Raw genomic sequence first — 14,408 nt, forward strand, 5'->3', positions numbered from 1 at the left:
CAACAGTTCGAGGGCTCATTCGGGATTCTTGGGGAGTTTTGCTGTTGCCATCCTTGACCTTTCCATGCACTTATAATATCCTATTTCATCATCACAGCGTATAGACTGGGATTATTCAAGGCGTTAGCTTGACTATTTAACAATTGATCGAAAGCATCACCATGAAAACCCGAAATTACGTTTGACATGTCCTCTCAGAGATATAACTACGTTAACGAGCAAAAAATATGTATTTCAAGATAACCCTGTATTACACACGGTTTAAAATGTAAGCACATAGCCCATCGGACAGACGAGGGGCTGTGTCATGTTAGTGTGTATTAGTTAGAAACTGTGGTGGGGCTAGTTTCTATTAAGAGAATAAAGATTATTGATTGAAATATGTTTGTTATCTTAATATGGAGTGAGAATACGATTTGATGTCTTGACCCTGCAGGGCATAGGCCTATACAATAATAAATAATATATAATTGTAGAATAATATATAATTGTAGAATAATAACCGCAGGGGTTGTTCATGAATCCTAACATTCATGAGCAACATCAAGCAGTGCAAATGCCAATAATCATTTTTCTTTTTCTTTTTAATCTTTTTTTTATGTATTGTTACGCCAGTAAACAAATTCCAAGGGCAATAAGCTCTGACCAACCCTCCTCTCATGGACTCTTCCTGCCCTGGAGGCAGTGCTCTACTTCCTGCACCACGGACGTCGGGGAGGAGCAAAACACCGAAGGGGAAGACAGAGCAGTGTTGCCAGATTGGCCCTGATTTCCCGCCCAATCTGGCAACACTTCCCGGCATGTGTTGCCAGATTGGCCCGGAAATCCGGCAACATTTCTGGCACAATCTGGCAACACCGAAGGCAGCGATATCCAGGAGATTGCGCTTGAATATCATAGTTACAAAGAAAAGGAGTGGAGCCAACACCTGCACCTGCGGACTCTTCGGTAACTAAAGCCAATCCTGATAGAAATTGTAGCTTCGCGCAAGTTTGCGTTACTGCGGTATGATGATGATGTTGAAGTACCGATGCTGATGCTCCATCGCGAGTGGTTCCATAGGCCAACACTGCCTCTCTGGTGGCACCGATGGTCCAACCTCGGATGTTATTAGCAAATTGGATATTTATTTGGCTTCCCCATGCCATTGATAAGCTTTATTCAAACGATTCAATGGTAATATATTTTGTCGAAATGTTTTTCCTATACGTGATACTGATGATGGGTTAGTAGCGGTCGTGGCTCAGGCTCAAGAACGATGGTTAGAATAAAACAAGTAGGAACTTGATGCGGGAGATCACCGTGCACGACCCGGCAGGGTGACGCTGACCTCACTGACTAGTGACACCTGACCCCTAATACCCAGCCAGCACCGACTAACTGCCAGCAGTGACCAGGTCGGGACAAGGACGAAGTGAGCATGGCTTCTAGTCAGAACAGATCCGCGCCAGCAGTGGATATCTCCGCTGAAGTCAAGAAGACTGAGCTCAGGCCCAATGAGAAAAAATGTTGTGAGTATAAACCTGCAATCAGATTTTGACCTGGTACACAAACATGTATGCAGACTCTGCACCCTGTCTTCGACTTGAATGAGTGAGTGAGTGAGTGACTCAGTGACTCAGTGTGATGTTCAAGAAGCACTTGAACCTTCCCAGAGGAATTCGAAAAATGTTTATCTTCGCTATTGTCAACAAAAGTTAATCTACAGAAGTAAAATCTATGGGCAAGCCTGTTCTTGTCAAGCAAGAAAGAATTCACAGATGTTTTGTCGTGAAAAATCCCAGCCATTATTTTCCATTCCATCTTAAGAGGGGACAATGGATTAACAAATATGGTTGCTAGGCAGCAGCCCCCAGAAACAATGTTCAAGGACGAAATGCCTGCAAACTTCCTCTTAGGTAGTGCCTGACTTTAAATCTATTGGCTGTTCCTTACAATCTTACTAAGCAAACACACCACAATATTTGGTTCAGCCATTCTTACAAGTGCGTGGTCAAATGTCTTCATGGAAATATTTTCTAGAAAAAAGCTATAATCCTTCCAAATAATGAATCTGTTGAATCGATGCATTGGTCTTAATCTTCGGCAAATTATGCTTTATTGTAAAGTAATGAAGATTAAATTGTATTGATAAACATTATGCTACATGTCGATGGGAAAGTTATGCTGAATCGTCATGGTGAAATGTCCTTGACAATCAAGTTAATACTGTCGTGATGTGTTTGTGTGTGTGTGTGTGTGTGTGTGTGTGTGTGTGTGTGTGTGTGTGTGTGTGTGTGTGTGTGTGTGTGTGTGTGTGTGTGTGTGTGTGTGTGTGTGTGTGTGTGTGTGTGTGTGTACACACCTATGTTGTGTACACAACTGGCAGCGTGGGCCTCCTACATGACCAATTCACCGACAGTGATCGTGATGATCGGTTTACCGGCCCGGGGGAAAACCTACATCTCCAAGAAACTGACACGCTACCTCAATTGGATAGGAGTACCGACCAAGGGTTAGTAAGAGCCCAACCTCAGGGCTAGTGGGGCCAAACACAAGGGTTAGTATGAGCCAAACATCAGTGCTGGTGGGACTAAACACATGGTGGTCGTTTGAGTGCACACCACCTGTTGTCGCAGTTCTCGCAATACATTATTCATAAGTTCCTGAAAAGAGGTTAATGGCCTAGAGGCAGCAGAACAATACACCGAACCAGCCCAGTGTCTGCAGGTTTTGATCAGATTTCATTTTGGATTATAAATTGTTGGACCAATGATGAAATCCATTTTCAATCAAGAAAAACTTGATCCTTTGGAAGATCACGTTTTCTTGCCTGAGAGCAATATCTAGACTCCACACACTTGCTTCAAGGTAAATATTCTTTAGACTTTTGGAATGTGTGTTGTGTGTCAACCCATGGTGGAAAACTGGTTTGACAGAAAAAGAAAGGTGACATGGTGGCTCGGTGCAGGAACATTTATACCACTGTAATGTTCATGCTCCTCTCTCTTCCAGTGTTCAATCTTGGAGTTTATAGGAGAGAAGCGGTGAAGTCGTACAAGTCCTACGACTTCTTCAGACATGATAACAAAGAGGCCATGTTAATTAGAAAGTAGGTACATCGCTCTGCTGGATCAGTTTGTCATGTTCAAGATGTTGCGTACACAGCGGATTATCCATAGCATTCTGTCAGCTACAGCTAACTAGCCGTGCAGAAAGTAGTCCATTCACAGGCCCAAATCCTGATCATGAAGCCTAGTTGACGTTTAACCTGATTAGCAAATCATTTGTTATTACTGGATGTTTTGTATCTTTTCAATCAATACAATACAGATGGTGTATCCTTGTTCTAATGAGAGCAGTCTGCTCTCTGATGACATTTCTTTGATGTATGATGTGTAAATGGGTAATTGATGGGTTCATGTCCTCCTTGTAGACATTGTGCTCTGGTGGCCCTTCAGGATGTCAAAGCCTATCTCAACGACGAGGGAGGACAGATTGCAGTAAGACAAAATGTCAGACGCATGTTGTTTCCAATTAAATAAGTGATCCATTTATTTTAATGTTTCTTTTTTTTTTAATGAAGGTGTTCGATGCGACCAACACAACCAGGGAAAGGCGGGAAATGATTCTAAATTTTGCAATAGATAATTCTTACAAAGTAAGTTACAAGATATTTGTTATACTTGGATTGACTTTAAAGTCTTGACAGTATGTCTTCCAGAAATGATTTTGATATATCTATGCTAATTTGATAGATTAATTAAAGGGAGTGTTGTTATGTAATTGAGCTCTTTTGGGCTATAATTCATAAATTATTTTTTTATTGTATTTCAGGTGTTTTTTGTGGAGTCTGTCTGTGACGACCCAGACGTCATTGCCACAAATATTATGGTAAATCCAATATAATCTGTATGCTCTATATTAAAACAAACTTCCGGTCGAGCGAATGCTTATGAACTGTTGTATGTAAACACAAATACAAAATGTCTCCATTCCAGGACGTGAAAGTGTCCAGCCCAGACTACCCCGAGAGGAACCGAGAGAGCGTCATGGAAGATTTCCTTAAGAGAATCGAGTGCTACAAAGTGACCTACCAGCCCTTGGATCCTGATGAACATGACAAGTAGGTTCATGATGGCTCGCCCACTCCTGAAACACATGTCGCTACATGGCGATGGTCATGAACCTACATATCACTATTTCTCATAGCGGTGGTTAGGAGTTGTGTCGCAGATCAGGCTCAAATGCCCTAATTGAGTTGAGGCATAAATCTGCGTGTGAATACTGTATGTGCCACAAGGTTTAGGAAACTCAATCAAATTTCAACTTTAGCTTGAAAAGATACAAACATTTTCTATAGAAGCTATTAGGGTGGTTAACTCTACTTATTGGGAGATAATAAAATAATACCAGCATCTCACCTGGACGTTGTTTGTTTGCCACATATTCTCTAGTGGATGTTACATCAGTTGTAAATACTTGTTATCTTTCAATGTTTGATGAGAACCTGCGTTTACACGATTCTTCCAATAGGTGGAGGCAATTCATTAACAATACTAGTTTCGGCAAACTTTGGAATTTAGGTTGCTAAATTGCAAATTTATAGTTTGTGATTTTAGATAGTATTTTAATAATAGTAATCTAACCTTTCTAAACAGGTTTTCATAATTCATATTGCATGGCAATAAGAAGGAAGTAAAGAAAGAGATTAGAAGAGAATCACTGTAAATGACTAAGAACTGTAACAACCTGACCAGAATGTCAGGATAAAAACTGTAAAAGAAAATAAGCATTAAAGGTAAAAACATGACTCAAAGTGAAAGCATGAATAAAAACACAAATGAGCATACATAAATTGACAGCATGGCCATTTCTTACTCTAGAGATGATGACTACAGGACGTATAGATATGTATACTATATAATGCCTGACCATCGCCCCCTGCTGGTTCTCCCCAGGGACCGCTCGTTCATCCAGGTGATCGACGTGGGCCGCCGCTTCCTGGTGAACCGGGTGAAGGACTACATCCAGAGCAAGATCGTGTACTACCTCATGAACATCCACGTCCACTCCCACTCCATCTACCTGTGTCGCCACGGCGAGAGCAGCCACAACGTGGAGGGCCGCATCGGGGGCGACTCTGAGCTCTCTGGGCGCGGCAAGCAGGTGGCTACCGGTCTCGCTTGCACTCCACTCGTGGAGGATTACTTGGATAGAGTTATAACCACAGCGTTGTCTTATGCTTAAGCCTGGTTGGTTGATAACGTTTCAAGGGTGTTTGTGTTGATGTCATAAACGACTGACCATTTTAATGGTTCAGAATCTAAGAATCCAACATTAACGGAAACCGTCAAATATAACTATTGACCAGATGTTCTCAGATATTCTCACACAAAAACAAGCTCGTACATAGCATAAATGGAAGATTGAATTGCCGCCTGAAATAAATGTCATTTTTTAGAGTGAATACCACCTAGTCCATTCTCAGTTGGTAGTACTATAATGCTATCGGGCCATACCACAATGTCTTGACCCAGGAAGAGTACCTGGGTCAAGATTTGATTATTTTATTAAACTCGAGGTTTGTTTAGAGATACGTTTAGGCAGAGTTTCCTAATATTGGCAGGAAATCCAATCCAAACCAATGCAACAATAACAATATAAACATGATGAGACACAAAAAAGGGGAAATATCAAGAACCTATTTGAGCCCTCCATTGAAAGGTCAGGGTGAAAACAATTTAACGGGAATAAAGCCAAACCATTGCAATTGCACCATACAGTCACTAGATGGCAATAAAGACAGTCTGATTAAAGACAATTTACCCATTTCCTGTGAAACCCTCTCGTTAGCCAATAAGGAGTCGGCCTGACTCAGTCAACAGGGCTGACCTCAGCTTTGGTTAAAGTGTTTGGGGTCTCAAGAAACAAGATTATGCCTTGGGAGGGCGAAGATGTTTTGAGAAATGGGACGGACTCTCGTAGTGTGGGGGGACTGACGTAGTGTGGGGGGATTACGGTGGAAACAGCCAATTAGAAGTGGAGTGATATGTTGAAATCAGTGGGGTCTAAGCTCTCGTATATGTTTGTGTAGAAAGGAAAATGGTCCCTATTGGGTTGCATGTGCACTTGCAAAGTTCTGAAACATTAAATGCATTATTTTGTTTAGGGTTGGATTTGTGTTGGTTTAATAGATACATCATTTAAAATGTTGTAGGTCTAGGGGTGCTTCACATATATTTTTCCCCCATGTTTAAAGGCATTGCGGCCCCTTTGCTCTTAGTAGGGAGGAGGGTGACTCGTATACGGGTCCTCTCGGAAGGAAGAGGTTTAAATGATACTCTATAAGACTTCCCCATCATCTATGTTTATTTCAGACAGACACTGCCGTCTTTAGCCTGTACAGCTCAGGTTGCTCTATGTGTCTCCGTCAGTTTGCGGGTGCGCTGCATGGCTTTGTGGAGGAGCACCACCTCTCTGACCTGAAGGTGTGGACCAGCCAGCTAAGGAGAACCATCCAGACCGCCGAGGAGCTGGGCGTGCCCTACGAACAGTGGAAGATCCTGAACGAAATAGATGCCGTACGTGGGGGGGGGGGGGGGGGGGGGGGGGGGGAGGTCCGGGGCAGGTCGGAGCAGGTCGGAGCCTGGAAACATTCAATGATAATTGTGCTGGAAGCAAAATTGTAATTACTTAAATTGGGCATAATGGTTTTTTTTAAGTCTGCGTATAAGCATTTACATTTAGGGCATTTAGCAGACGCTTTTATCCAAAGCGACTTACAATAAATACATTCAAGCATCCTCATAAGCATCCTTGAGGATTTGGCCCTTACCACCACCGGCTCATTACCTGCTCATTAAAGGAGCTATCTGCATTATTTCTCAAGGAGATTACAGAATTTGCCAACCATACGATGGCCAATCGTGCACGGGCATAACAGCGTGGCTGGGCATAGAAAACCAATTAGGACCTTGACTTTGGAGAGCATTTCCCTGATCGGTAGCTACAAAACTAGCCCTGATTGGTTCATTCATACTGATTCAGCATTATTGTACTCATCGTGTGTGTATGTGTGTTTGTGTGCGTTCAGGGTGTGTGTGAAGACATGACCTACGAGATGATCAAGGAGAAGCACCCAGAGGAGTTTGCCATGAGGGATCTGGACAAGTACTTCTACCGCTACCCCGGAGGAGAGGTGGGCCTTGACTGTTTTCAAACTCTCTGTCGTTGTAAATTATACAGTCAGATATTTATCATCATTCAGTCCAGTATAATTCAGATAAGTACACATGTGTTAGGAATAGGTCAAGAACCAATGACCCCATAGTTTGAAAATAACTTACGACGGGCGGTGATGGCGAACCCGAGGTTGCTTGCAGCCGCAAAAGTTTGGAGCATATAGGGCTTGTACATCGTAACGTTATATCGCAATGATCCCCTCCATTTTGGAAGCATAGGAGCACTGGAACATAAGTTGTTGTGTTGGTAGTAATGTTTTTTTGGGAATTGTTGAGGAAATAATCGTGAAAGGAATGTCATCATCGGAGGTCATTGTTATGTTTGTCCTCTCAATATGCAAACAAAAATCCCATGATGCATTCTGATATACAAGCCCTATTGCATATTGTTTTTGCCTTGACAAGGACACATCTGTTAGATAGTTGTATATGCCATTTTTGGTAATGTTGTCCTTGAACTGAACGCATTGCGATGGAACTGTTGGAGGCTTCCCGTTATTGAAGTCCAGCTATTGTAAATAATACACACCCTTGGAGTTTTATTGACTTAATTAAATATTTAACAATGTTGGGCCTAATTTGGTATTGTGTTAACCAAAACATTTCTTATTTTTTGTGTTTATATTTGCACATATAAAGTTCACAACACAATTACTTCAGTTTTAGCAGCGCTGCTATTGTGGATGAACTTAATGACAGTACTTAATTAACGTGGCCTCCCCCTCCCCCTGGTGTGTGTGCAGTCCTACCAGGATCTGGTGCAGCGGCTGGAGCCGGTTATCATGGAGCTGGAGAGACAGGGGAACGTCCTTGTCATCTGCCACCAGGCCGTCATGCGCTGTCTCCTGGCCTACTTCTTGGACAAGAGCGCTGGTAAAACACGAAAACATTAATCACAGTGTAGGAAAAACATAAGCCCGACATTTATTTGTCAATAAACACACCCAGGAAGAGTGTAAGTCATGGATGGGTGGATGATGGCAGGAAACAAGTGTTGACGCTGCTGGCTATTTAAAGTTAAACCCAGACTGAGGTTAACCATGACGTTGCAGGGAGTGGTGTTTACCAAGAGCTCAGACTGCTCCCTGGAAAGCTTCGCCTACACAGGCATTGCACACATCCCACCTTCGTATTCCCAACATCTGGAATTCTACTGAATACAGGGTATTTGTAAGAGTTGTGGGGGAACATTCAGATACAAAAAAACAAAACAAGAAAGAACAAATTAAATGGTTCATATTCTGCTATAATGTTATTTTGTTTATATTGAGGTTTGGCGTTTGATGCTGTGAGGTTGTGGGAGAAATAGACCTGTGAGGGCTCTTGCTCTGGCGCTTCCTGGTGGTGTACTGTTATATTATTGCAATAATGTGACTGCCATGCTGCCATCATATTCCATTATGCTACTTTGATGTACTTTCGTAAACCTGTAGGCAGCCATTCAGAAATGTGCTTTTGCTTTGTAAAGGTGCAATATAAATAAAATGTTCTTTCTTTCTTTTTTTCTTGCCAAAAAACTATATACAGTATACATATATTAACATTGTACTATTAACTTTGACATATTCCATAAACCAATATAGATTCTCCAAACTGAAACACACACACCAACTCTCTGAACATCTGAACTGCCCCAAACAACCCACAGACACTATATTTGCTCGTACCTGCCTTACATGAGTCACTTCTGCATTACGAGTCCACACTCTGATTACACCCCTTTGTTGCCCCAGATGATCTGCCCTACCTGAAGTGCCCTCTGCACACCGTCCTGAAGCTCACCCCCGTGGCCTACGGTAGGAGATTCACTCCGGGGCAAAAGCCTATTGCATCATCAGCTGTTTGATCATTTGTTTGGTTCGGATGTACTTTGGGTTTTGATTTATTTTCCCTCTGTACCATGTTGTTGCAGGTTGTGAAGTGGAACAGTTTGACTTGAAGGTGGAGGCTGTTAACACTCACAGAGACAGACCTTTAGTAAGTGGGCCGTTGTATTTATGCATAATACTGCTGTGCTCCGTCTCCTGCAACTTTTCCGTTCCATTTCACTACATACCTTTTGAGGGGAAGGGGCTGTGGACATCTGCGTGATGTGTCCCATCCGTCCACTACTTAGAAGGATGGGCCTGATCCCCCACCCTCACATCAGATGTGGTCAACATTAAAACCCTGAGGGCCTGGCAGCGTCCACAGAAAGTTCCCTCTTTAAATCACACGTGCCCAATAACATGGACATCTTGTTGAGTCTGAACTGGCATCAGAGACATATTGGAATGAGGTTAGACTTGTTGTGTCCCTATTTGGCTGGAGATACTGGTAGTTGTACCATAGTGTCCTCTCTGATAAAATGGGTTGCTTGTCAGTGGTTGTTTTCTTTGCTCTCCTACTCTCATCTCTTTCACACGCAAAGTCATAGTCTGACACAGTCCACGGTTCATCAGAGTTCCCAGCAAACAAACCGATAAACGTACAAAAACAACTCCGCTGATTGAGATAATTTTGGAACATTTGATTCATAGATCTTTTTCTAAATAGGTCAAGGGTCAACCAGATGGCGTGCCGACGACCTCCTCCCGGCGGAACAGCTTCACACCGCTGTCAAGCCAGGACCAAGTGAAGCGACCTCGCATGTACAGCGTTGGTAACCCCCCGCTCAGACGGGCCCAGGCTCCTACTCTTCCCAGCATGCATTTCTCCGAAGCCTCTGAGGTACCAGCGCTTCTGGCTTCTAAGTCACATTAATGTTTGACAATTTTGTGTTTATGTTATGAAAGAATATTGTGAATTATTTAGAACATTGTTAAGGGGGAAAAAAAGGTTTGAGGTATAGAGTCTTGTTAGAATAGACCTTTTCACCCGCCATCAAGATGTTGGACCAAATGGACACAAATTTGACGTAAACATTCTCCTTTCTAATAACCGTACATCAACTAAAGTCACTTTCTAAGTAGTAACACTTGTTAAACACCCGAACTGCCATGAGGGTGTCATTTTGACTGCTGGTAAATATATACAAAATCTGAATACTTTTTGTAAAGTTTCAGCATTGTCCGCCCTTCCATGACTTTGATTTCCAAAGTTTACACTTGTTCTTGTTCTTAACGTCCAGAAATTAAAATGATGCTGTAAACATGATCCCCACTGTAGCTGCAAGGCCGCAATTCACCTTTCCTCCAGACTAATAATGAGATCCACAGTAGACTCAACTATTATTAATTTGCAGCAATAACTAGTGATTTTAAGGCAATGCTTATTATGGGCAACTGTGATGACAGTACTTCATTTTCTTGTCGTGTAAATTTGTACTACTTTTGTACAACCCGTCTACAGGAAAATACTGTTCCTCCTTGGGATTGTTTTGCCTGTTCACTGATTGTGCAGAATATAATCATTGATACCAGCGAGGTCGTCAGTAGAATACAGCATCAGGCCTCCTACGTGTTCGGCCTTCACTGTGTAGCCCTTGGCCATCTGGTCATAATGTCAATCTCAAATCTAAAATTGGCTACATTTATAATACAACATGTACTTCCCAACCGTCTGATCAGATCATTAATCTGAATTAAGCATAAAGGCTTGCAGTGTGAACAAGGCCAAAAATGTAGCTCACGCATTATACCCAATAGTTAAATACATAATTGAACTCGAGGCCTTTGCAGCATGTATTTAAAACTATTTTGAGAAGCTTATTGGGCAAGACTTTTCTTCAAGTTGAGTAGTCTACCACAGACTCTTGCAGCAGTGCAGCACAACGTTATCTTTGTCCATGACAAGAATCAATCAAAAATATCGGGGCGGTCAAAGGGTAGTTCAGGGGTACCAGCGCCTAGTATTAAAGACAAGGAAGACAAGCGGAACACCAGACCGATGGTTTCCACATGGCTCTGGAAGCTCCCACTTCACAATATTAACCCAGGCGCAGCCAACCAAAACATCTGCTTCATCTTGCTCTCTCTTTCTTTCTCTCCTTCATCTCCCCTAAACACAGGACAATCTGAATGGCTTCGGCCCAGCAGAAGCAGGCGACGGAGTGCGGAATAAGATGTTAGAAAAACCTCTAGCATGATAATGGTTCTCATCTTGTATCTTGGGTATTCATCTAGCTCAAATCAGCCATTTAAGGTCACGTCTATTTTAGAACTGAGGAGGGAGGGAGGGAGAGGGGATGTTGACCGGGTCTTGCCTTCTGCGTTGCCATAGTTGTTGTTGTTGTTGTGTTAGATTGATGAGTGAATTAGATGAGCGAATGAAAGTAAGTGTCTAAAAACAGCAGGTATGAATCATATACATAATGAAGTGAACGAATGAGGTTAATTTATTATGTTTTAAATGTGGTCTGAATGGTGGGCTAAGCTTCACTGTAATCGCTGCACCACTTGTTAATCGTTTCAAATCTGTGCCTTGTGCCGTTCAACGGCTGATTGTTCAAGGAAAGCCTCACACAGTCTTGGTTTGCTGCAGATTAAAATTCCTTATCTGTCTTTTTTTCCATTGTTTGAAGGTGAACATTGATTTTAGCAATCTGAAATGTAAAATGTATTTTGCTTCAGATTCATAATGTACATATTTAGGGGAACTTGTAGTTTTGTATAAAAACCTATATGGAAAAATGTAACACCACTGGCTTTTTGTCAAATGTTTTTCTCATTGATGCCTGGTTGTTTATTCTATACAGTTTTGCAATAAGTGTTCATTTGTGACATTAATGATTCAATGTTATCAGACTTTATGCCATAGGTAATCTGATCTAGAAGATGTTAATATCTGTCCATTTTCCATGATACGTTATTGATGTAGATAGTTAAATCAAGTTTGAAACGGCTTTGTCTTTTTAGAGCCTTTATCATAACAGGAAATTCCTTTCCTTCTGGACAAAGAGGGTTTAAAAACATTGAAATTAAAAACAGTTAAGCACTTGCCATCAAATAACTATTCTCAAATGGGTCCTCGAACTGTTTTCTAGCAACATCAGTTTTAGCAATACAAGCAAATTTATAGACTATATATTTTTAGAATCGGCTCAGAAGTCTTTGGTATGAAGAGCTGATATGAGCCAAGCAACTTGAGATATTTGGCAGCATTCTGTTTAGCATTCCAACTCTTCCTGGTCTCAAAAGCGATGCTAATTATAAGTTGATACTAATCAAAAAAAATCAGGAGGAACTTTCAAAACACTCAAAATTGTTTGACTTAGTATCATCTAATCCAAAGGAATACTACTTGGAATCACACCAGTGGGCTAAGAGGTGAAAGCAGCTCCCTTGGTCGCCCCTTTGCAGAGGGCATCTTGGCAAGATGAAATCTCTGCAAGGGCTTGTTCACACTACCTCCGTCCGTCCATTTGGCTCCGTGGCCTGCGTCAAAAAGTTGCGAAATGTTAAACTTTTCAGGCAGTGCCGGATCCGTCGGCCAATCAGATCGCGGTTATGCAAACACACTTTCCTGGATCCATTTTGCATAACTAGCAGGAAGAAGCAAGAAGAATCTGGCCGTTTATTTTTAAAGAAATGTGGAGTAATAGGATTGTTTTTAGTCACCTGCTGTTTGTGTCCTCTTTTGAATTAATATCCACACATCGGCTTTGTAGAGGGAGCGATTTGATTGGCTGCAGTATAACTCTACAAAGACTAATCCCCTATACGTCAGACACGCCCTCGGCCATACGCCAACGGACGCATGTAGTGTGAACAAGGCGGCCTTCCTCCCTATCAAGGGTACTGGGAAGGATCCTCACTCTGCGAGCCTTTCCAGTCCGGTTTCCGCCCCCGTCACAGCACAGAGACCGCCCTCATCAAAATCACTAACGATCTCCTCATTGCAGCTGACTCTGGTTCCTTCTCCATCCTCATCCTCCTCGATCTGAGTGCAGCGTTCGACACCATCTTACACCCCATCCTTCTCAGTAGACTCTCCTCGATTGGCCTCTCCCACACCCCCCTCAGTTGGTTCCACTCCTACCTCACAGGCCGCACCCAGTTCATCCAGCTTAAATCCTTCACCTCCAATCCCTCCCCAGTCACTACTGGTGTGCCCCAGGGATCTGTCCTGGGGCCTCTTCTATTCATCATCTATCTCCTCCCCCTCGGCCACATCCTCCGCAAATACAATATCCAGTTCCACTACTTCGCGGATGACACCCAGCTCTACCTTTCCTGCAAACCCAATTCCTCACTCCCACCCCCCTCCCTCACCGACTGTCTCTCCGAAATAAAAACCTGGTTCACCTCAAACTTCCTTAAACTAAACTGCAATAAAACTGAAATGCTCCTCCTCGGCACTAAATCCACACTAGCGAAAGTCAATACCTTCTCTCTCACCATCGACAGCTCCTCAGTTTCCCCCTCCCCTCAGGTTAAGAGCTTGGGTGTCATCCTCGATAGCACACTTTCCTTCCATTCTCACATCAACACCATTACCCGCACTGCATATTTCCATCTCCGCAACATCAACAGACTCCGCCCCTCCCTCACCCCCCACACCACCGCCATCCTTGTTCACAGCCTCGTCACCTCCCGTCTGGACTACTGCAATTCTCTCCTCTTCGGCCTCCCCCACAAGTCCCTCCGCAAACTACAACTGGTCCAAAACTCTGCCGCCCGCATCATCACAAAGACCCCCTCATACCATCACATCACCCCTGTCCTCCAGCAGCTCCACTGGCTCCCCGTAACCCACCGCATTAACTACAAACTCCTAGTGTTTACATTCATGGCCATCCACAACCTCGCCCCTCCCTACCTCTCTGATCTCCTGCACATTAACATCCCCACCCGTTCCCTTCGATCCTCTTCCTCCATCCACCTCTCTGTGCCCCCTGCCCGCCTCAGCACTATGGGGGGCAGAGCCTTCAGTCGCTCTGCTCCCCAGCTCTGGAACTCTCTACCACCCGACCTCCGAAACTGTGACTCTCTCCCCATTTTCAAAGCACAACTAAAAACCCACCTGTTTCGGACTGCCTACTCTCTCTAACCTCCATGCTTCCTGCCATTCTGCCCTATGTATTTTAACTTATTATGTTGTCCTTTCTATGTCTATTTTATCATGTTTTTTGTATATTTCATTGTGTGTTTTATTGTGTGTGTCCTTGAGTGACCTGAAAGGCGCTTTTCTAAATAAAATGCATTATTATTATTATTATTATCCTGATTATGGATCCGGTTGACCCGACTAGGCAGAGAATTGCCA

The 14,408-nt window shown here is 43.0% G+C and overlaps 1 protein-coding gene across 6 annotated transcripts; it reads left to right on the forward strand.

The window, feature by feature from the left end:
- The first annotated feature begins 794 nt into the window (after positions 1 to 794).
- LOC115546172 (6-phosphofructo-2-kinase/fructose-2,6-bisphosphatase 2) lies at positions 795 to 11,914 on the forward strand. Of its 6 annotated transcripts, none has more exons than XM_030359869.1 (16): positions 795 to 948; positions 1,367 to 1,511; positions 2,369 to 2,494; positions 2,995 to 3,091; positions 3,416 to 3,482; positions 3,566 to 3,640; positions 3,817 to 3,873; positions 3,981 to 4,105; positions 4,941 to 5,148; positions 6,417 to 6,563; positions 7,076 to 7,180; positions 7,967 to 8,096; positions 8,957 to 9,019; positions 9,136 to 9,200; positions 9,759 to 9,932; positions 11,212 to 11,914. In XM_030359869.1, exons 2-16 carry the CDS (start codon positions 1,421 to 1,423, stop codon positions 11,287 to 11,289), a joined length of 1,608 nt encoding a protein of 535 aa, XP_030215729.1. In that variant the 5' UTR covers positions 795 to 948; positions 1,367 to 1,420; the 3' UTR covers positions 11,290 to 11,914. The 6 variants fall into 6 exon arrangements, with proteins under 6 accessions (XP_030215729.1, XP_030215758.1, XP_030215759.1 ...); XM_030359894.1 differs by having other exon boundaries at positions 833 to 948; positions 2,365 to 2,494; XM_030359886.1 differs by having other exon boundaries at positions 833 to 948; positions 1,371 to 1,511; positions 2,365 to 2,494.
- Positions 11,915 to 14,408: the final 2,494 nt, after the last annotated feature.

The sequence above is a fragment of the Gadus morhua genome, chromosome 1, assembly GCF_902167405.1.
Source record: "Gadus morhua chromosome 1, gadMor3.0, whole genome shotgun sequence".
In the NCBI taxonomy this organism is placed as follows: domain Eukaryota; kingdom Metazoa; phylum Chordata; class Actinopteri; order Gadiformes; family Gadidae; genus Gadus; species Gadus morhua.